General features: G+C 39.8%; 1 protein-coding gene across 1 annotated transcript in view; it reads left to right on the forward strand.

Annotated features, from left to right (window-relative positions):
* SLIT3 (slit guidance ligand 3) overlaps positions 1 to 23,599 on the forward strand; it is a 515,694-nt gene that overhangs the window by 389,989 nt on the left and 102,106 nt on the right. Inside the window, exons 17-20 of the mRNA XM_026061340.1 lie at positions 8,724 to 8,874; positions 10,088 to 10,162; positions 17,697 to 17,840; positions 21,065 to 21,208. Of these exons, the coding sequence (XP_025917125.1) occupies positions 8,724 to 8,874; positions 10,088 to 10,162; positions 17,697 to 17,840; positions 21,065 to 21,208 (514 nt within the window). The remainder of the gene's footprint in view (positions 1 to 8,723; positions 8,875 to 10,087; positions 10,163 to 17,696; positions 17,841 to 21,064; positions 21,209 to 23,599) is intronic.

Raw genomic sequence — 23,599 nt, forward strand, 5'->3', positions numbered from 1 at the left:
TGTTACTAGATAGCAGTGCAGCAGAGTATGCAGCTGTTACMTGTTCAATCATAATTTTCAAAGGCGTTGATAAAACCTCTTCTTACAAACTGCAGTTTTCCTGCTAATTCCTCATTTGACTTCTCCAGTCTCTATGTTCATTCATGTTCACCCTTTGTCGGTTTCTGTCTAGTTCGGAACAGAATTCCTGTTACTTGTGATCTCTTGAACTTTCCTTCTCTCTTTTCTGCGTTGTTTCAGCCTTAGAACTACAGAATTGTAATGGACAGAGCGTAGCCAGTGCGGAGACAGGGACTATACATCAAGGCTTTTTGTCCAGTCCCAAAGGCAGTTCATGTGTTCCCTGCACCTTGGTCTCCCTAGGTTATTCCCTTCCCTGCAGTTAGTGGCATGTAAAAATTAAATAAAATTTCTTTGAGCTCTCAAAATGAAAGGTGCAATATATTGTTACTTTGTGTGTGTGTGTGTGCGTGCGTGCACATGTGTGTGTTTTAAATCATTTAAAACATGTATGTTCTACTTTTTTTTTTCCTGAAAGAGACAAAGACTCAGCAAAAGTTCCTTCAGAGGCTATTTGAATACAGCAAAATTGAGGATAAGCATTTGTTGTACATAAAGATAATTCTAGCTGAATGAGAGGTTCCTTAACAGCAACAAATTGCCTGCATATTAAATCCTCGATTGAATTCACAGTGATGAAATTAAAGTTTCCACTGTACACTGTAACTGAGGATATTTGAGCTTTGATTTACATGAAGGATTTTTTTTCTGAAGTTATACTCATTAATGCAGCATGACTGGTAGGCCTGATAGTAATAGAGCTAAATTCCCTTGTACTGTAGAAATGTTCCAGTTGAAAAAGTAATTTGGCTGTACTGTGTACTGATTRTAGCCCTTCGTTTCTTGGAAATCTTTGATAGCTGCTCAGATCTTTATGTGATTAGTCRCGCCAGTCACTCTTAACCCTTCTCCAGCTTGTGATGAACAATTTTGGTGAAGGTTTCCTGCACTGCTGTAGGAGGCATGAAGACAGAATAGAAACCATTTTACTCAGGGAAGCATTAGGTTAACTTGGACTATGTGGGTCTGTTTGGCAGAGAGTAGAGTTCTTAATAAGAAAATTAAAGTTTATTTTAAGGCTGTTCTTCATCTTGTCTGTAAGTTGAGGTAGTCCTCAAAAAACAGCTGAACAGCTTTGTTACCAGCCAACATCCCAACATCCTTAGTCACAGGCAAAGAGGCAACGAAGGGCGGGAGCATGAATGTTGAGTCACAGGTGCATCCATATCACTGTGGCATCTAGATAATGTAGTTGTCCCAGGGTCCCTAAAGGGCGGTGTAAAGAGCAGTATAGATTCCTCATTTGAGATCTGAGTTGTCCTCTGGAGGTGTCTTCGTTAGCTATGGAAGAAAGCTGAGCGTTAGAAATTCTTCTAAGTCAGGCACCTCAAAAAATAAGGTGGGATGAAGTTAGTTCTTTTCTCTCTCTGAAGTGGTCCCTTCTGGTGGGTGTGGGTTGGGAGGGGAAGGGGTGAAATCACATTGCCACTGCATGTGTTGAGCTTAAGCTGAGCAACGCTCAACCGAAATTCAAATTTAGCACTTTACTGTGAGTGTAGAGGTTACTTGAATAGGATAAAGAAGATAATGGGTGAGACATTGGCATGAAGAGAGCTGGTCAGCTAAAGCCAGTGCAAGAATGTTTGAGTCTGCAACTGGACAATAAAGTTTCATCTGAGACTGAAACAGTCTCCTGAGGTGTTACAGTCTGATGGGACAGTTAAAAATAGGGGCCCATATACAAATTCTTAGCAAACTACAGATTCAAGGACAGATAACCAAATAGATCTCCAATTACCAGAGCTGAATCAACATTAGCACCAAATCATACAATTTTGTGTGGGTGTAGAATATATGTAAAAGTTGTTTGTTTGTTTTTTCATTTTATCAGAACTGGCAAATACCTGTGATATTGATATTCCTTTTTCAATATGTTTTTGCAAACATTTATGTAGAATGATCTTTATATACAACCAAAGGCTTATGAATTTTTTTAAGTGTAATTTACTGTGCATAGAACAGAATATTGTGCTTCCCTATTTTTTCTACTCTGACAAAAAAAAAGARGAAAAAATAAGCTATGTTCCTTCACGTTTTTTGCAATAGTCTGCAACAAGTGGAAAGGCCAAAATGTGCCTTTGGAGTATCTCACCTCTCATGTATTCGGAAAGTATAAATTATGGTTTTGGCAGACTTTTCTTTATGCACTGGTACCTCTTGTTCATTGTGGTTGATGATTAGCTTAGCRGTTACTGAGAGCAGTGTTTAATTAGAGACTTGTTCAAAATAATCTCTAGAGCTTTCTCAGGAAGATGTTTGCAGGCCTATGACCAAACTTGTTTCTAGCAAGACTGAAAGAGTTCATTGAAACTGAAATTACTGAGTTTATTACAGAGATTCTACTTAATACTGAAAATCACTATATGTTATAAAAGCCTTTGGAAGATATGAACTATCTCATTGCTTAACAGAGTACCATGGAGGAATTTATTCCAAGAACCAAGGCCAGAACTGATACATTATTAAATTATTGGTAGGAATGCTAGTTATATGTATAACTTCTAAATAAGTGAGTTATGGATACCAGGTTCATGCATACTTTGAATCAGTCATGAAAGAAAATTAATAATAATATGATTTTGTGTTATTTTGCATGAGTCATGAAAGAAAATTAATAATCCAATTTTTTTTTTATCAGTGAGGGCTCTGACTAGTTTGGCAGCTTGTGGGGAAAAAGGTTTATTATGTTAAGCTCCCCTGAAATGCTGCTGCCATAGTTTCTTCCTTAGAGAATATAAAGACTGAAAGTAACTCCAATTGTCTTATTTTTGGTGCCGTAAGCATGCAAACCCACAGTATGAGGTAACTAAGTTAACACTGTACTTGGTTACTGGCGTTGCTGAGTATTTTGCATGTTGACTTTCTGCAAAATGATGCTGGTTAATAACAAGGTGGTAAAGTAGAACCCCTTGCTCTGTTATCTGTCACCTCTGTTCAAGTACTCCCCTCTTCTCCGTGTAGGCAATGAATAATCTGCCCGATGCTGACTTTGTTCTTTGGGCAATGCAAACCCCTTACTAAGGAAAGTGGCATTTTTTTAAGGTGCAAGCACTGACCTTCACTGAAGTCCAGCAAAACGTTGATTAGTTTGTAGGACAGTCAGCTTCCTCCCTCATTCACTTTGCCTGCAAGTACATTGGAGATGTGACTTTCAAAAGCTCTCTCCCCTGGCCAAGCTGTGCAGATATCAAAGTCAGTGGGAGTTTTATTTCAGTGGGAGCTGTCAAGCCAAAACTGAACGCCCTACTTTGTATGCCAAAGATGCAGAAATGAGTTACAAGGAGTAAAGCTATGTGAAGTAATCTGGGATGTAGGAGAGGGAGAATGCTTCCATCAGCAAATGATGTGCGAAACCCAACAGATATTACGCCAAGAAAGAGCAATGATAAAATACTCCTGTTTGCCTTAAGTATGTCTTTAGTAGCATGTGTTTTCTACAGTGTTTTGAAGTGCAGTTAAGAAAAAAGAAAAGCATTGATAATTATAGATCATCAGCATGAGTGCCACCAGCGTGATAGGCTGGTGGGACGTTTAGGGGAGCATTTATGGCCAAAACTTGGCCATCAGCTCAAACTCCGCTATTAATAGTATGAGCTGTGGTATTTGTAAGATTGGCTTTAAATGACTGGGGAAGACCAAATGCCATTTACACTGAAAGGAGACACCAGGAGAGAGTAAGTAGTTAGTCAAGAGCAGCATCGATCAAGCATTTCATGTGTGGTGGAAGCTGCACATGCTTCGTGGAGGGAGCTTTTCACAGACCTTTGGTAGTGTTTTCTATCACAATAGCTCTGTCTCGGCAGTCACCCGGGCTCTGTTCCTGTACACTAACCCCAGTTGTGCTACAGAGTGTTCCTGCGGCCGTAGCGCGCAGGATGGCCTCCTGTGTCCAGCACTTCTTTGCATGAGTGGAGTGGAGAGCAGCTCTCGGTGAAACCTTCAGCTTGTGCTTCTCCATGCTGCTTCCTCTGAACGCTCTTCTCTCTCTGGCGCTGCCTAACTCTGACTCTGGCTGTTCRTGGGGTTTTCCTTTGTGCTTGATCTAACCATGTGGTAGAACAATACAAATGGAACATGGTTCTGTCAAGCACCATGGAAGGCTGCATACTCCCTGCCGCATGGCATGCTGGGATACTTCTGCTGTTTTCACAAGCATCAAAAGGTGAGAGATTCCCCTTTTCTTGCAGGAAGAGTGGAAAAGGTGATGTGTGTTGCTTAACCAGACCCACAGGCACCTCTGGGACACCAGGGGATGACCAGTGACTAGTGGTGTTTGGAAGCGACTTTCTAAGGGTCTTGCATGCAGAATAACCACTTCCAAATAATTACTCTGTTTAATTGCTATTAGAATGAACAAGTTAGACGTCCTGTTGATCAATTCAGCTTCAAAGTTAATTCCAGCCGTACCTACAGAGCTGAAAAATCATTTTTGTGTAACCACATTAGAAAAAAGTAACCTGAGTCTCTCTGTACTGAGCTGTTGTGTGAGCCCTTCTGCTCAGGGTACCCTTCAGATGCTGTTTGGTGTAAGGAGGTGCTGGCTACTGAACCTGACCTGGGAACTGAGCTAAGCAATCTTAATGTGCTGCTGTTTTATTGCAAAGAAGTACACTGCAAAAGAGCTTCGGGAAGGTCTGTCTACATAGCATTGTCTCGTACCCCTTGAACCAACATGGGCAACATGGCCCTATACGAAAACAACATCATCCCGGAGTTACCTAACACAAAATTGAGTCAGCGTACCCAGCGTTGTCCTTTCTGGATTTGACAGTGCCTCCCTTTCCCCCTGTGTGAAGTAGAGGTAATTACACCTAATTTATAAAGCACTTTGAGAGCCTCACACAGAAGTTTTCTTACAGGGAAATAGTGCCTCTCTGTGCAGCGTTATTACCTATCTATTGTGGAGCCATCAGAAGGACATCTGCAATTGCTAACTTTTCTCTCTAGCTACTGATTAGGATTAATGCTATTGGTGTGAAATTGTGGCAAAGAGTGTACCTGTTTTTTGCCTGAAAAACTGTGAGAATTTTGATCTAGTGGTTGAAGAAGCGAGTGTCCGGATTCCTATTTTTTTGGCAGATTAGACTTTTGACTAAGTGTTTTCTCTGTGATCTTGTTTTGGGTGCCAAATCTGAGACCACTGGATCCAAGTTTTCTAGAAAGAGTACATCAAGTCAACATTCAAGCCCCTGACAAGATAGCTGAGTTTTTTTTTCCAGTAGCACAGATCATCTAGCACTCCTTTTGAGTCCTTTGGGAATTACTAAGTGTTAAAAACTGAAACCAAGTTTGCTAAACAGTGCTTAAAAAGAAAAATAGGGAAAAAAAAGTATTTGTCTCAGCTGCTTAATTTCTCTATATGGGTATTAAAAAGGCACCTAAATTTTTTCAGTGTGTGGAAATGTGATATTTCTTTATCTCAATGTACTGTTCTACAATATGGCATGTGTGTTTGCTTTGTAATGTTGAGGTATTAGAATGCCCTGGTACCTGATAGTGTTGTTGCATAAGCTGCAAAGTGAAAATGTTATCTCTGTAACTAGTAATTAGGATAAACACTGTTGCTATCAGTTAAACACATGCCTTAACTGTTGCCTTGGCTACTCATTTTACAGCAAACTTAATTCTTTTTCATTTTGGGAATTACTAGAAACCCTTGGGTCATGTTTTACAGTCAGCCAGGCTTCCCAGAGTTCTCAGCCGTTGGGAACATGTGCTTTCAGGTGTAATGAAGTGGCCAAATGATTCAGCTGGAGTAGTAAAATGAAGTCAAGTGTTTCTTGTGTGCCTCTTCTGCATCTCTTCTCCATGGCTTTCCACAGCTGATTTTCCAGRGCACAAGAAGTAATACATGCATGTGACGTTTAACTGTGCTTCCTGAATCCCGTTGTCTTCACTCAGAGCCCCGCCAGAGGACGCTGATAAGTCCCGTGTGCAGAAATGGATATATGCACTTAACTAGTTCTGCAAGCAGATGGCTGGATTTCGCATTAGTATCCCAGATGGGAATAACATAATAGAGCAGCCACCTGTCCGAGCGATCTCAAGCGATCAAATAGTAAATTTTATCTGGGCTTTGGCAGATGATTCCTGCCATCTCACAGTCTAATGGATGGCTGAGTATTTGATGAGTATATACATGCAATTCATTACTTTTGACTCTGTGCTTCCCTGGGTAACTCTTATTTAGACCCATTCTTAAAAAAGAGAAGAGAAAAAGGAAGGAAGAACAGTAGGAAGGCATTGTTTGCTCTCTCCATCCCTGCTGAGCAGAGTGGGTTTCCCTGCCGGAAGCGCGGCAACGTCAGCTCCCTGTGGCCAATGCGGTGGGGACAGGAACATGGTCAACACCTTGAGAGTCAGGCTGCTCAGTCACCTGGGGTAAATATTCTGTATTTGCTTTGCCAAGAAGCTTGAGAGAAAACCAAAGGCCAATTTTCACCCTCTAATTTTCTACACCCCTTTTTCTCCTTCAAAGATCATTCCACCTACTCTCTCATCCTTTTTTTCATAGGAAGATGAACCTTGTATCTAGAAGGAGACTAAAAATTATACTTAATAAAATTTTACCATAACTTCATGACATTTGTGATTATTGTTTCAAGGAACATTTTGACAATGAAAAGTAGAAGCACTTGTTTAAGGGTTAATTTCTGGTTTTCCACATCCCTTTCGATCACTGAGAAATTTTAATGATTTTTTTAAGGTGTAGTGTAATTATAGCAATTTTAATAAATTCTGATCCTGATAGCTGTTCATCATATGCTTTGGCACTATTTCCAGGAGTCATAATCAACCAAAACTAGTTTTTCATAGACCTAACAAAGAATAGCTGTATGTTCTTGTAATCAAGCCATAATATGTTCATCTCTTGACATTTTAGCCTGACTGCCAAACCTGGAGTTTTTAGGATTAAGAATCAGATGACTCTTTTGAAAAGACGGAGATTAAATGTTGGGGGTATGGGGAAACATTTAGTGTGTATTTTTAAAATACTTTAAAATGCCCAGTGGTCCTAACATTTTAAGTGATTTCAAATTAATGAAAATGTCTCGAAGTGCAAAGACTTTTGATTTGAGTTTCAAGCATTCCTGCAGTCTGTGTCCACTGCCATCAAGCTGAAAAACAATAGCTAGATCTCACTTTAGATGTTTAATTTACAAGAAGCATGCTAACCTGCGAAGTATTTAGCACCACAGAAACAGTAATGTACAAAGCTGTGTATGATCCGTTTCCCATAGTCTAGTTTGGGATTACAAAACTAAACCCAAGTGTATCTGTGGAATCGAAATGCTAGATTGCCTGCAGAATTGCTTGCTCTCACTGCACCCTGTGGAGGTAATATGTAACATAAATTAAAATAATAGTGGCTTTAGGTGATTCCTTTTTTCTTACGAAAAATAGTATGTGGTCATAAAACAAGCAGCGGTGTATTTATCAGTCTGGAAAGGGGAAGCAGGCTAAGAATGTCATCAACTCTCTCAAAACAAAATGCAGCTCAGGTTTAAGTTTTTATTGATGTTTTCAGGTTCTTTTAAAACTGAAGTTGTTCAGATCATTCCTGGGGAAGCCTGGCCTGTTTGAGTTAGCACTTTCAGCTGAGTATTTTTGACTTTGACAAATACCTTTTACAATTGTAATTGACTTTCAAGACTCTGGAAAAGTTAAAAATACGCGTTGGTAGTTCTGCTCACTGGGCGTTACACGCGTTTCCAGAGACGACTCTGGTGATCCCATTATGAAATATGAAGTGAGCAGGCAGGTATTTCATGGCTGGGTCTGTCTTGGCAACACTTTGATTACATACATGTTTATTAATACTCCAGGTTCCTTGAAGCACAGAGATCAAGTTTCCAACCTCCTATTATTAAAAGAGAAAAAAACAAGCTGAAAAGGACAGATTAGTTCACTGAGCCTATTTGGAAATGCATTTCATTAGAATGGGTCAAGAACCTAGTCAAAAAGGTCTGGCAATCACAGTGTAATGGTACATTAGGGAGTGCTTCTCACTAAGTATGGTCTACCCATTCCTTAATTAAAATGAAAATGATTTAAACTGCTACTACTTTGCTCTGCTGTTTGTTTAACATAGTTAATAAAGGTATCTAACTTGAAAAACTGGCAATGTTCTCTCATACAAGGTTGCTCTCAAGAATAACTCTAAGAGCTAAAGTCTTAAAAAATTGTTTTTGAAACGCCTTCTTTAAAACTCCTTTGTCATTTGAATGATCCAAGGTTGCTCCTGCTTTCATGAGACCCCTTTTACTTGTTGCTGGAGTAAGTGCCAAATGGGAAAAAGTGACTTTGGTGGAGCTCCTTGAAGCAGACCACAATAGCTAATTATATGTGCTTAAAAAAAGATGCTTTAACAGGTAGGCTTCTTAGACAAGGAATTAATCTCTCAAGAGAAGAGTGAAAAAAGAGAGACTAGTCTTGGGAGTCATTTGAAAAAAAAGATGAACAAAAAGCTTTGGCAAGTACTAAAATTGTGTGCAGGAGCTGGGAGATGACAGGAGACAGTGCCAAGAATAGACTCTCCAAAATCTCTGATTGCTGCGGTTATCAGAAGCTATTTGCTGGAATATATTTTCCTTTTATTACAGGGTCAGAGGATTACAGAAGCAAATTCACTGGGAAGTGCTTCATGGACCTTGTCTGTCCTGAGAAGTGTCGCTGCGAGGGAACAATTGTAGACTGCTCTAACCAAAAACTAACCCGATTACCCAGTCACCTTCCTGAATATACTACTGATCTGTAAGTGCTGGCTCTCCRAGATGTGGTCAGTAGGGCCTGTTGGTTTTCTAAGACCTCTTATGTATTTTTCCTAGTTTTTAAAGGCCATAGATGCAAACCATTTCAAGGCACCTTCTACTCTAATCCTTATAAGGAAAGGGGAAGTTGACTTTAATTCAAAGAAGCRCCACAGCTGCTTTCTTATTTCCTTAACCATCATGTTAAATGTTGGGCTAAGAAAGGAGCCATTGCCCGGTGCATCAGCTGCCTGTGTATGTCGTCTTGAAATGTTGGCCTGTCATGTGGCCCAAGCCGGAGCTATTTATATGGTGCCTCTCCCTTCTACCTTTGAGTCCATTGTCTTTGCATCTGGTCATTTTTATTTAAGAAATGGATTAACTCTTTTGATCAAAATTCATAATGAGAAACTTGTTCCATGTCAGCAGTGCCTGCTACCGGGGTGAACTGATTCTCACTGTGACTAATATGTTGTCAAGCTACAACTGATCTTATGAAATTTATCTGCTTTTAGAGATTCTTAGGAATTATGAACATAATATGCTTTTAAATAGAGTATGAGAAAACAAGTTTATTACTTGGTAACTTAAGATTCTGGGAGATTACGATCTGAAGAGATTCACAATTTTCATTTGTGTTACTGTTCTCTTTGTAGTATTAAGATACTCTCTTTGAACTCCCACAAAAATGTTGATCTGAAATCTAGATAGAAAAAAGAGAGAGACTTTCAGAAATACAACAAAGTATCTACATAGAAAAAATGAGCTATATGTAATCAGAGACAGCATTTTGCATCCCAAACCTGCCAAGGCAGTGATCTTGGCAGTATTTTTGAAGAACAGTAGCCTTAGATGGGAAAAGGACCTGAAATCAGATCCCTGCTGTTTACACGAACAGACCTCCAGCTAGTGCATGTCCTCTGGCTTTATGTGGGTAGGGTTTCGCATCTCTTGTCCTGCACATTGAAAGAAGGCGGCGTTCTGGCACTGTCCTTTGGCATTATGCTCTTAAAGGAATTCTAAGCTTTTGCTATAGATAGTCTAATACGTTCCCTTTCCTTCAAAGTTCAACTCTTTTGACTCTAGGAGTCTGGGAGAGATGACAGTGTCTTGTTTAACAAAGGTCATAATTCTCTGTGTGGCACTCTTGAATGGCACAGGGAGATACCTAGAGAGAGCTGTCAAGCACTAAACGTTTTTTTATTTCTTCCTACCAGGCGTTTGAATGACAATGATATTTCTGTTTTGGAAGCTATCGGACTCTTCAAGAAATTGCCAAACCTCAGAAAAATGTAAGTTTGAGTCACTTGCTTGTTAGCTGTCCATTTAATAGTCTACATCCTGCCCTGTACTGTGCGAAAGGAGGAAGGGATGAAGCTTTTATAGTTTAGTACCACAGTAGCAGAATGCAATTTTTAATGTGAATTTAAGGGAACTGAATGAGTTCCTGTTAGACAGGTCCAGTTAAACCACAGTGACAAAGGAGTATCGCCAGTATTCTTTAGGCTGTACTTGCTAAAGTCTTTGACTCATGGAGATTGAAGGGAATTCAGTCCAGGCATCCATTCACATTAATACTTATTATTAGAGATGATCACCAAGTTTAGTATTCTGTTTTTGTCTTATGAATGTCTTACCTTGTGCAACTATCGACCATTATATCTGAAATAGAACTCCAAATAAGGTGATTGTACCAAATATTCAAAGCGAAAAATATTACTACAAGAAATAGATGATGGTAGCTTCTTTAGGTTGTTGTTATTTTAGAGCAAAGAATTAAGCCACTAATTTAGAGATCAATGTTTCTGTGTGTATTTAATAAGAGTTGTGTTTTGGAAAGAGGATAATACATTAGACGCCATCTGATTGGTTTTCTAAATGGATTTTTAAAGTGTTAACCCCATGACACTATGTTATATGACATATAATGTCATATCTACTGTTTACTTTTAGTAAAATTTTTTTGCTTCTGCTAGATTCAAGGCAATTTAGGCTTTCTGTCCTGTGTGCAGGGCACACATGGTGTTGGCCATCTGGAGCTTCCTAACCGTTTGAAGCTGTGTAAGATCTCAGGGGCTTGAGAGACAGCTATAGTGTGATTCTTGTGTCAGTTTTATTTCTGCAGGAGTTTCAGCTGCTGTGCTGCAGGTTGGGAGTGGGAGGTGTTTGTGCGAGTATGGGCCATCAGACCCAGGAATTAATCCTATACTTGAGCCTAGAATTCTGTGAATGATCCATAAGTTGTCGTTACAGTGCACTTAGAAAGAGTTGTTGACATTGTAGCACGCTGTTGTCCAGAATATATAGTTGCCTAATGTAAATGGCAATGAACAAGGCATGGTGTGTGAACGTATACACAAATGGGAAAGCATTTGTCTTCATCAGACCTTAAGGATTTAGGTTTTGAAAAATAGTGAGATGTAATAGCTGGAATCATTTCTTTCATTTGACCTGAGGCTTGCTGCAGGCTGGTTGTGGCACTGTCCTTCCTGTTTCCATCAGTCGCTCAGGTGTGGGGCACCTTGACAAGCCGCTGTGGTTATGCATAAATGCAGCAGGAAGCAGTTATGACAGGATTTTTAAGAGCTGGTTTCCTGTAAAACAAAAAAATCCTTCTGCTCTATTTCTTGGCAGGCGATGAGAACCCAGCAGTACAGGTGCACTTCATATGGCTGATTTCTGACAAAGAGAAGGAGCCGTGCCCTGTGCTTCATAAAAAAGTGTTATCTCCTAGGGATTTCTAGTGGCAGCCTCCAAGCAGGAAGCTCTTTAGCTACCCTTAGTAGCTGAGCTGATTTCTTGGCTTCTCCCTGATGTTGTAAAGAACTATCTCCATTTGAATAAAGGAATTTTCTCAGAAGGATGCTGCTCCGTATAAGGCAGTAACATTTCGACCATAACCTCACTCAGTGGCTTGATTCTTGAAAAGCTGGGGTCAGACGTCTTTTTTCTGATTTTCCTAGTTCCATTTGTGAAGGGACTGGGTTACCAGGAAAAACAAACACACACCCTCTTTCCTTGTCTGTTATTATTCGGCATGTACTSAGTTTCCTCCTGCTAATTAATAGGCCTCTCTCCATCATGCAAGGCAGGGGTTTAGTGTCGGTGCAGGGCAATAACAGTGGATGGGGCTGCAGCTGCTCATAGTGCCGGTGCAGCAGCTGCATGCGGGTGGCGGGAGCGATATAGAGGTGCTCTGTGTTAAGCCGTGCTGCTTACTGCTGCCCTTTCAAACTAGGGAGGAAAAACACTATCAAGCTCCTGTTTTTCCAGGTGTATATGGGACACATTTCTCCTGTTATTTGATGGGCAATATTGACACAGTCTTATCATATTCCTTGTCGGTTCAAGTGTTAAAGGAAAACAGCAGGTGTAAGAACATGTTCCTAGGCTGAAGGAAAGAGCTCAGAGTGTTGCACTGGCAGGCCATTGGCGAAAATCGCCTTCGACAAGAGATACTGATACAAGGCTTTTTTCATGATCTCTGCAATTGCTGTTTTTCTGAAATGAACAGTGTTGAGGTAGCCAAGTTAATTGCCTTTTTATGGTTAGCCTGAGTGGAAAGGAGGAAAGGATGGATATTTGAATTTGCCTGCTCATTATCCTTCACCTCAATTTAAGGCTCATTGGCAAATGCGTCAAGGAAATTTGCAAAGAAAGTACTTTAAGAGTCCCTCACTTCCACTGCAGCTAGGAAAGCTCCAAAATAATTTGAGAGAGTCATTAGCCCTTTGTTCCTCATGAGTGGTGTTTCATCTTGGTGCCTCCTCAGCTTATATTATGCTTAAATGTAGCTTTGGTTCATAATTTACACAGCATACTCTGAGGTGGTCCAAAGCACTGGACCTGAGGAGGATCCGCATTTTGCTCATGTTCCAGATTTATGCCAGWGTTTGTTCTTCTGTCTCTCGAGCTCGGGCAGTTGCCCATGTCTGGATATGCATGGTTTCATAGCACAGTTTCTCGGGTTTTTCAGTAAAATTCCAAAGGGAAGTGCTCAGTGTCATGGCATTGACATGACGTGGTTCTCCAGTGCGTATGTGTTCGAGTAGTCTTTAGTTGTATACTCACAGAGTAATTYTCAGCTGGACTCTTGTCCCAATCCCTTGCTAGATTCCTGGTCCCCCAATTCAGTGCCACCTCTCTCCTCCCCGTGCTGGGCCTCCGCGTGAGGCCAGTGTCCGGTCCCGCCATCCTCTGCCTTTCGCAACAACAGGGAACCGTTCTCGCCTTCGCGTTCTGGCCACGCCAGGTTCCCCTCCTGGCCCCGGGCTCGGCCTCCCCAGCTCGCTGCCTGGAGCTGTTTTCGGTAGTCCCTGCAGGTCTGTCCAGGGCCCCCGCTCCACCCAGCCAAGCAGGTTACTTCTGCATACTGCCGTGGAGTGCTAGGGTGAATATTTGGGTAGAGAAGTGTGCCAATCCCAGCCTTTCCATAGTTAGTCGCTGTGTGTCCTGCATTGTCTTGAGCTAGAAGAATCCCTAAGGGGAAAAAAGTCTTTGGAGAATTAGCTGCTAAAATGCAAATTTTCTGTAAAATATGTATTGCAATCTGCTCGAATTGTGGCAGGAATCTTAAATCTCTATTATGCTATTTATTGAAGAATTATCATTCAGCCAAATCTTAACAGATTTTCACAGGAAAGATGTATCCTTGGAGTAAAACACCAGCATGAATGTCATAAATTCAAAATTTTGAAATCGTAATATATTGGAGCGCTTGGGGCTTTTCAAGGAAAGGTGACTAGACTTTTAAGATATGAGGAAAATAATATTTTGAGCAGCTTTATTTCCTGAAATGGGAGAACTTCCTTCTTTTATTAAAAAAAAAAAAACACTAAAAAATTTCTACCTGAAAAGGACATCTGACAGTTCATTCTGCTAAATCTTGCCAGTGTTAAAAGATGAACACAAAATAAAGTCTTATAGTGGGAAGTGTCCTGTCTTATGATGGAAATGCCCTGGCAATAGCTAGTACTGCCAACTCCAACCTCTAATACACAGTTACCGTTTGGGGTTTAATTCATCTGTAAATATTCCTCCTAGGCTGAATCTTATTGTATGGTGTGTCAGCCTAGGATTTAGCACACTTTACATGCAAAATGAAATTGAATCATGATAAAGTTTGCAGACTAGAAGTCATTTAAAAACAGAATCTCAAGTTTCTTGAGGAAGTATAAGTAATTTCTGTCCTTGGAGATAGCTATTACCTGCTATTCTTTCTCCTATGCATAAATTTTGCCATAGCAATTGAAGTTGCAGTCATCTGTCACTTGTTATACAGTAACAGACTTTATTTTGTGGCRGGGGAAAAAAAGGATTTCTCAGTAAAGTTTTGGGAAGGGCTGTACCTTCCAAGGCAGCCAGACTGTTGGGAGAAGCTGTGAAACTTTCTCAGCAAACAGTTTTCCTCCAGAAGATTGCAATCGCGTTGTGTTTTTCCTCCTAAAAATATAATCAGAAACTCCAAACAAACCACCAACAGACTGACATATTCTAGGGAAAACCCCACTCATAACATGCCGTTAAAATGCAAAAACTACAAAATGTAAGCTGAGCCCAAGTCTTCAGTGTTGGGCTGTGCTTTGGTGGTTGTGCTAGTGTGGAAGGTGTGTCCATAACACAGCGATGAATAGCAAGAGAAAATGTTAAAATTGACCTGGCAGTTAACACAGGATGAATGCTTTTATTAAGTCTGAATAGAATCCAACTTGGTCTTTCATAGCTGTGTTGAAGTTATAAAATCAACAGAAATAATATTATTATAAATTTTAGCCGTAAAGTAAATAAATCTGACTGAAAAGGGGGCTGTGCAAACAACGTCACCTTGATAGCTTCCTAGATCTGCTCATTTCCTATTGAGAGCCCCACAAAAAGCAAACCCAGGGCTTTCCAGATGATTTCTTTTGACCTCTTGCCCAAAATATTAGTCTGGAAATAGGATTAATCTTTATCACCAGGGTAAATCAGGGAGTCCTTAAGGAAACAAAAGCCTTCTTCAGTGACCAGGTTGACTGTAGGTTCCCATTTGGGTCCTGCCAGAGGACATCGGTATCTTAAGACATACTCAAGACTCATTTTCTTTTCCAATGTCTTCTTTTATCTCCAGTACAATTCCTGACAGAAGCTCAGCATTGCTAGGGGATATGGGGCTTTTATATAATGGGAGTTTGCTGTAAAGGCTATCGGAAGTTTCTTCTGATAGGAAAACATTATTTTCTTTGTCAAGTGCCATGGTCACATATGAAAGATTACTTTAGTGTTGGGAAGATGGGCTACGGCTTTCTGAGTTGCAGAGAAGGCAGAAGTTTCACTGGTTTTATTTTTCAAGGTTTTTATCAGCAATTGACTATTTTTGCTAGTAAATCTAGACTGAAAAGTATGTAATTTCTCATGTCTGTTCTTCTAGTAGATCAGACCTTAGGGAGGATAGATTTTTGGAGTGAATAACTGCTGTCATCTACCAATTTTTTTTGTATTCTGATAAGAAACACTTTAATTCAGGAAGACAAATAAAGAAATCCAGGTTGACAGAACGTCTACTTTATGATGAGCCTACTGGGATTGCAGAGCAGTGTCTCCTTTACCTGTTTATTATCATAAAGCTTGTCTTTTCTCCATCTTACAATTTTGTTTTCACCATAGCATTTAATACCAGATTTTCAGATCTTTTTCATGGGAGGAGTATATATAATTGAGTTCTTGTGAAACTACTAGCATATTTCTGGATAATGTTGTGTTGTTGAAATGATCAGGCATTGCTGAGTGAAATGAATGAAGTTGCCTGTCTACAGAAGTTCTTGGGCCACAGTGAAAATTCAGACTGGTTGGACTATATAATAGGAGCCAATTCCTTTGCAATTTATGGCCAGCCTTCCTCCCCACTGTTCACTTTTTCCATCTTGAGTATCTCATCATCCATTAAGATTGCACCCATTTCTTAATATATGTGACTAAATATCTTTTAGATAGTAAAAACTAACTAACAAAAGTTCTTAACTGCAAGTATAGGTCAGTTTACAAGCTGTGAATCAAAGATCAAAGTCTTTGTGTATTATAGTAACTCGCTTTCCCTTCCTACCACAAACATTTGCTTATTTATTCATTTATTTTTGTGCAAAGATGCATCACAGGATGATCTTTGCCAGGAAAGGAATCACTGGAGTAATTGGAGTACATTGGAGTAATTATTTATGCCAAGATTCAAAAGGGATGCTAAGCTATAAACATTTCCAGTAGACAATAGTTGAGCCACCAAATTAAATGCATGTGTCAGAATATCCTTGCTGGGCTTGCTTTGACACTGAACATAAACTCTACATGTGAGTGTTAGCAAAATGCATAGAACTTCTGGAAAGCAAAACCTGGATGTAAGTATTTATATACGCTTTTATTTCATTTTTGGCTGATTGCTGGCATGCTCCTATTCCTTCTGATCACAGAATGAGCAAGAGGTGATGGGTCACATGCCGTATAGCCAGTATCTGACAGTTTCTCAGCAGACATAAACCTGCCTGCTCAAGTTTCCCACATGAAACATACCTCCAAAATTTTTTTTTATTTTATTAAGTGATGATTTCTGCAAAGAGCAAGACCCTCAGTAATTATATCTGAGGCCAAGTTGTCCTGTTGCCATGTCTTCTGTCAACTTGTATCCCAACAAAATTGCCTGCTCTTCTGAGCAGGGTAGCCTAGGYGCTAATCTGATACTTTGTCATTTGGTTTATATCACCTGGAATTGGATTTTGAAACTATTACTCATGCTGTGTGTGTGTAGTGGGATCATTTCTGGAATAAGGTGTCATTCAGTATGAGTAATAGTGTTGGAATTTGGTGTCCTCTTTGGAGCAGAAGAATATCTTTTACTTTCTCTTTTTTAATGTAGACAGTAAAACAAAAATAGTGTTTCCTGTTATAAGCCTAAGCAAATAGGATTATTCATTATAAACTGTACAGGCCATCATTGTGGATGCTTGAAGGACTAAGACCAAAGGTTTTAAAGTGCTTTAGGTCTGCTGTATATGTTTTAAATAATTGAAAGTCATTTATTTTTATACATTTTGTCATTCAGAAGTTTTCTGTTCCCTGGATTTTTCACAAATATGAAATATTCAGAAGAAGATTCATTTTGCATTTCCTCAGAACTTCATTTGACTTTCTAGATTGAAGTTCTGCAATGCTGATCTATAAGCAAACATCTTGAGACTGAGTTTGCAGAGTAAATATTTAGAGAATAAAGCTGTGTGTTGCTGTAGTTGTGGTTGAGAATTAAGTGATACTCATTTCATTTTGAATGGTGGAGTTAAATTTAAGTGTCTGGGAGTTTGTGAGTGCACATATTATAATTTGTATCAGATCTATGCCACACAGTTTTGTATGTTACTCTGGTGTTGAATTTTAAAACAATAAAGGTGCTGGTACACTAAATAAACACGGTCCATATATCAGTGTCTGGCCAAATGAGCACCCAGTTGCCAGGAGGGTCCATAGCTTCCTGCTATGGATCAGATGTTGTAAAACTCCACTGCTGGTAGCCCTGAGGCCCTTGTGAGCTACAATGAGGTCAGGTGTAAGAGGCTGCAATTCCACTAATTTGAATATTCCAGATATATGTGATGTAAGTGTGTTTGTGAGGCGTGAAGGGGAAGTGTTTGGAAGTTCAGTAGGTTTACATTTGAGCCTCTGTGTGCTCTCCTTGCTGAATGCCCGTCTCCCTAGATGATCACTTGAAGGCGGATGTCCTTCCTTACTGTCTCCATCCACTGCGATGATGTATGTTTGGAGTAAAACAATAATCCCTTTCTTATTATGACTGGTTTCTCTTTCCAGAAACCTGAGCAACAATAAGATCAAGGAGATCAGAGAAGGCACATTTGATGGGGCTTCAGGAGTGCAGGAACTGATTTTGACAGAGAATCAACTGGAATCGGTGCATGGACGGATGTTTAGAGGCCTCACAGGGCTGAAGACATTGTAAGTGCAAAGACTTGCCTTTCTCTGTTCTCTAGCTTGAGCTGGAGTGCTCAAGGTCAGCAGTGCCTGCTAAAATTCCTGGTTTTAGGCCCTAAGGCAGGGTCTTGTGTCACTGTCATGAAGTCTTCCATATATTTATAGTGCTGGGCAGATTTGAGATTTATCGCTATTTCTGTGAAAAAAGAGATTTCCAAGAGTTGCAGGAACAACTTGATGGTGAACCTGTCATGTGCCAAATTTAGATAGTTTTAATCATTTAATACTTTTATTATTTTATTATTTCCTATGGAAGAAAGGGCATGTAGGAAGGTGCATGCCTGTCTAGTAGTCCAACCCCATACTCCCCTTTCCCCTGCAAATTGAAATTATTGGCCTGCTTAAACCAAACCGTGGAGGAGGATAGGACCCTACAAGATTTTTAAGATCCTGCAAGTGATATGAAATTGGCAGTTAGGGGAAAAGAAAGACTCAAGGCACTGCTGCCACCAAAAGGCAGGTATAGCTAAGCCACTTTAAGGCAGGCATAAGCAAGCGGTTGCAGTCCCTGGTGGCAGAAGGCCACTCAGGCTGCACAGATGTAGCAGCCAGTTAGCATGTGCCTGGTTTTGGACTAGCCACAGCATGCTCATTCTTGGCCATAGAGAGTACCATAAAATTATGCTTGGAGGCAGTATTACTGTGGCTGGGATTGGAGAGAGTGTGTAGGAGACATTGAGCACAAAAGCATAAGAAATCAGGTTGGTATTTTGTTTGCACTTAGCCCAGCTTTGTAATTTGCTTTTGAAAACTAACTCTCATATGTAAACTGATAAGAACTATTTGTTTTTCTTTTAAAAAATTATTTTCCTTTTAAAAATTATATTGGGACAAAGTATCACAGATGCATGGAAAAATAAGGCCAGGCAGGATTTCAGGGTGGCATCTAATCCAGCCCTCTCCCCAGCCTGAGGAGCAAGCAGGGACTGGGCTTCGGGTGACGCAAAGACTCGTGCCAGATGATCTGTATGATCTGTACCTGAAAAATGTCTGCTCTTGCACAGTCTCCCTGCTGTAGAAAGAAAGAACTTGATTATGTGGCTGCTCTCAGTAAATGGGCTCTAGGATGCCAAAGGCAATTTAAAATCTGCAATTTATTCGTTAGCAGCAAATGCTTCTTATGTTGCAAAGTATCATAGCACATTTCCTTCACTCCTTACTCAGGTATGAAATGAAATCCAACCTTCACCTGGAGGACTTTGGCCTGTAATGACAAATAGGGAACTTTTCTTTTGCTGTTCCTTTAACATAATTTTTCTGTAGTTACAGCCATCTGTTCTTTGATTTAATGCATGCATTGTACTAAGGGAATTTAAAATACTGTCCGTAGATACTAAATTAATTTTCATGCCATAAAGCAGCCTGTGGCAGTGCTCCTAAACAAAATTCAGCATTTTTTAATAAAAAGATACTTAACATTCAAGCTATCCTGCTGACCTGACCTACATTTCCCCCTAGCTGATAAAGCAGTCTAAATATACGCAGCATGAAATGAGGATTCATAAGTATAAGCTTTCCTTCAGGAAGGGCACGCAGTGCATGGTGTACCGTGGTATAAATCCACAGGTTTTTGGCTTGAGGGACATACATTTCTATCCATTAATCAACTTTGAGCATAAAAATTCTGGCCTTTTACGAAGAGGCCACATTGATAGTATCACGGTCTAATTTTTAAAAGACTGTGTGTTTCCTAAAATGTAATAAATCACTGTGAAAGGTGGGTTGGCATCCAGTCTTCCCATCTTGCAGAACTACTGGCTAATGCTTCACGTATGGAATTGAGAAAATGTTTCCTACTGCTTCCGTCTGTGAATTTCCGAAAGTGACCTAAGCCGATAAGGGCCTTACCTCACTTGCTTACTACCTTCTTCCCTGCAGAGCTTGTGGTCTAGACCTGGCTTTCCACCAGCTTCGTACCTTGTGTTTAAGGTTTGTGCCTGTGCCCTGCGATTCTTTTCTGACCTGATTCCACCACAGTTATGACACCAAAACCCTAGAGACAGTAGTGGCCGTGATAACTGTATTTAGAGAACGTTAATGTAAAAGACGGCATTATGTCCGGGTCTTTAACAACAAGTGTCTGGGATTACAAAGTGAATTTCCTCCCGGCTGCATCTAATCTCTCTTTGGTCTTTTTTAAGTGTCTATTGATGCAGTATCTAAATGCCCAGCTGGCTGGTACCAACATGAGATTTAAATCCAGACTTCTAGAGGAGTCTGAATTCACTGTTCGCTGCGTGAATCTGATACAAAGGAATTAACCCTCCTCAGTTTAGAGGATCAATTCACGGCAACAGCAGCAAGAGCTGTAGATATTTTGTGCATTTCTGGTGATAGGCTTTAATTACTGAATAATATTTCCCCTAAGTAGGAATATCACAACTGTGTGGTGATGTTCACAGACCCAGGTGTTGATTGGCATGAAGTGTAACAAATGGTTCTTGAGTCTTTTTTGCTATGAAGAGAAACACGATACTATAGCCTTTCAGATTAATTAGGCTTTATTGTCGAGTACATTGTTGCCATAACAACTGGGAGACACGTCTCTTCCAAAACATAGCACTGATCCATCTGGTACAAGCAGTGAGCAAAGAGCGTTTTAGAGGATGGTTACTGCTTTCTCTCATGTCAATTAATGATTTTAATGACATTTCAGAGCCTGCTTTTGGTCTGGAAATCTTCCTAAGCTATTCCTTGACTTCTGCTGGGGATGCTGTTTTCTTCCATGCTGTTGCAGTGTGGATTGAAGAAAACATACATGATAGGAAGAGAAGTAATGCAGTTAGTACTGTTATGGTGACACATTTCTGGCAGTCCCTATCAAATGGTTTCTGAAATACAGCTTAGGTTGCTCTCAGATATTTAGTAAGTTAAAGCACTTGGGTGTTTACTGCAAGTTTGTCACTAGTCATAATTTTGCTTACGTACTAATTTCAGATGTGGCATTCCCATCAGCCTCTGACGTTGTGTGGAACAAATGTGTTTTAAATTCATGACTTCATGAATTCACTCAATGTTTACATGAGTCTAGCCTTCCTTTAGTTGTGTGTAAGTACTTCAGCAATCAGTACAAAGTCCGGTGCTTGCCTGGCACCTATTGATGCCCTAGAAGGAGCAGTCAGCACCTCCTCTCTTGAAATTATACCCCCCTCCTGAAAGTTTCTGATTGCCTGTTTCATTCCTTGCAGGATGCTGAGGAGCAACTCTATCAGCTGTATAAACAACGACACCTTTGCGGGCCTGAGCTCAGTGAGGCTGCTTTCCCTGTACGACAACCACATCAGCACCATCACCCCTGGAGCCTTCAGCACACTAGTCTCTTTGTCTACGATGTAAGTTATCTTTCTTACAGTTCAAATGTGTCACGATACCATTATTCCATGCTCTCCTTTGAAGAAAACATTGTTTGAGGTTCAAAATCAAAATATTTAATTATTCATATGTGGAAAACCTAAATTCAGCTCATTTAGAGAAAGAAAAAAACCATCCTACTGAAACTGCGGGTTTGAAGGATTCAAGGTGTGATTCAGAAAAACATTTGAATGGAATGGCTGAAAAAGCTTGGATGTTGCCCACCTCAGGCAAGACAACTGCTGTTTATCCTGTCTTAGCCTAGTGCCCTGCGCAGCACACACAAAACAACCTCTGCAGGTTCACAAGTGCATAGCAGATCATACACTTTAGCTCTCCGAAGCTGCCTTAGTTTCAGTTAGAGTCTAGTTTTGGAAGAAAACTTTCTTGGAATTCAGTTAAATTATTTAAATATCAGGAAAAATCTATAAGGTTTACTAGCCGGTGCTTAGATTTTTCAAAGAAAAAAAAAAAAAGAGGACAAGGCAGTCCAGTCATACTGAACATGAATTTGAAGATCCCTACCTAAGCTTTTCTGCTAATTCTCTTCTATTTCTCAACACATCTCTGAAGTATTTCCCTTGCTTTTCGAATATTTTTTTCATTCTTTTTGTTGTGTGTCCATTTTAATGAAGTACAGACTGATAAATATGAAGCGAAAGTCTGATCTTTGTTTCCAGCTGTGAAAGGGAAGCCTGATGGAGCTGTTAATGGAAGCTGTCTGCTTAATTCCATTCACACTGCCCTGAAAACACACCCTAATTGTCCAACCAAAACAAACTTCTGGTGCTATTGCATTTCTGGTTTTGAAAGTAGATTCCATCATGTTTTACTCGCGGTATCCATTTTTAAAGGCTTTGGGGAAGACGGAAGTGCCGAGTCTCAGCTGTTTCATTGCTCACACTTTCAGTATTTTGTTAATAACTTTTCAGCAGCAAATAAGTTCTCATTCTGACATGAGCTCAATGCAGCATAAAGAACCCAGACTCTTCTACCATTTCTTTTTCCTAGCCCAAAAGCTTCTTGAAGCTGGTGTACAAAGAGACAAACACAACCAGATATTTTTATTGACCAGTAGTATTGACCATATTGGTCAAATAGTACTGGCCAAAAGCTAGTCCTCACTGTGTTGCAAGCCATGCCCACGGGTCTGCCTGCCTGCTTCTTGCACCATGGACTCTGTGTTTCCTTCCATGGGACCCTCCATAGCTGTGACTCTGAATTAGTCTATAAATTCCCTATCCTGTTTGCACTGAAATGTCTTTGTCATGTTTTCTTAGTAGACAGACAGTTTTCTTCTTTGTTTATCATTCAGCTGCAGATAAAGGAAATTACAGTTTCTACCAGCAGCAGTTAAAACTGCTGATAATTAGGCTGCATTGCTCTGGCACTGACCGTTATAATCGTGTTGGTCACGGCAGGTTCCTAGCTGTGCCTTGATGAGAAAGGTTGTTCTTTGATGCTTTTTCACTGTGTTTGATCCAGCATCCAATAAAGTCAGGAGAAAGAGTGCTGTTGACTTCTTTAGACCTTGATTCAAGGCCAAAATGTTATTTCAGATATAAATGCAAAATGCAGAAGCGTTAATTTCCTCACAGAACTCCATTGTAGGTGGTTATATCAAATAACAACACTACTGAAGATGTGTAGTATGACCACTTTTCCTGTTCAGCCCACACTTGGTGAGTTTGTCAGCTTTGTGTAATAAATCATTTTTGTATCTATTAATATGAGCCACATATTTATACAAAGTTTAACATTTCTTTCCATTTTTATTTTGGCATATTTACAGAACTTTAGAAAATATTGCTCCCTTTGTTACTGCTCTTTGAGAGTCAGCCTCGTTGATATTATCAAAACATGGACAGCTCTGAAAATAGTGCCAAGACTATAATGGTGTTCAGTTGGGGGAGAAACATCTATTTTGTAAAGTATTGCAAAAAAATAGCTATTTTTTATTATTTGTTACTAGTTAAATTGGATATTTGGCATACTAGTTTCAAGTGTACTTGCACTTCTGCATACACATTGTTCAGTAATGTCTTTCAGTCCTTACACAGTCAGGTGGGCGTGTTTGCAAACAGAACTGGTTTGCCATGAATTAAACATGCAACGATTCTAGCATAAACTTAACTTAAATTCTAGGATATATTTCCTGCCTAATTTCAACAATATCCAGATGTGTTTCAGTATGTTTTTCTAACAGGTCACCAGAATTCATTTAAATATTTAATATTCTGTGGCTTCTTTGCAAATTTTAACAGAGATACTTGTAATTGGATACGCGTTTTTCTTTCCTCAAGACTTCTGTTCACCCTTGATTTTAAAAATATGCCTATATCCATGATGAAATACTTAAAAAGTTAATGTTA

Source organism: Apteryx rowi, unplaced genomic scaffold, assembly GCF_003343035.1.
Source record: "Apteryx rowi isolate R43461 unplaced genomic scaffold, aptRow1 scaffold_18, whole genome shotgun sequence".
Lineage (NCBI taxonomy): Eukaryota > Metazoa > Chordata > Aves > Apterygiformes > Apterygidae > Apteryx > Apteryx rowi.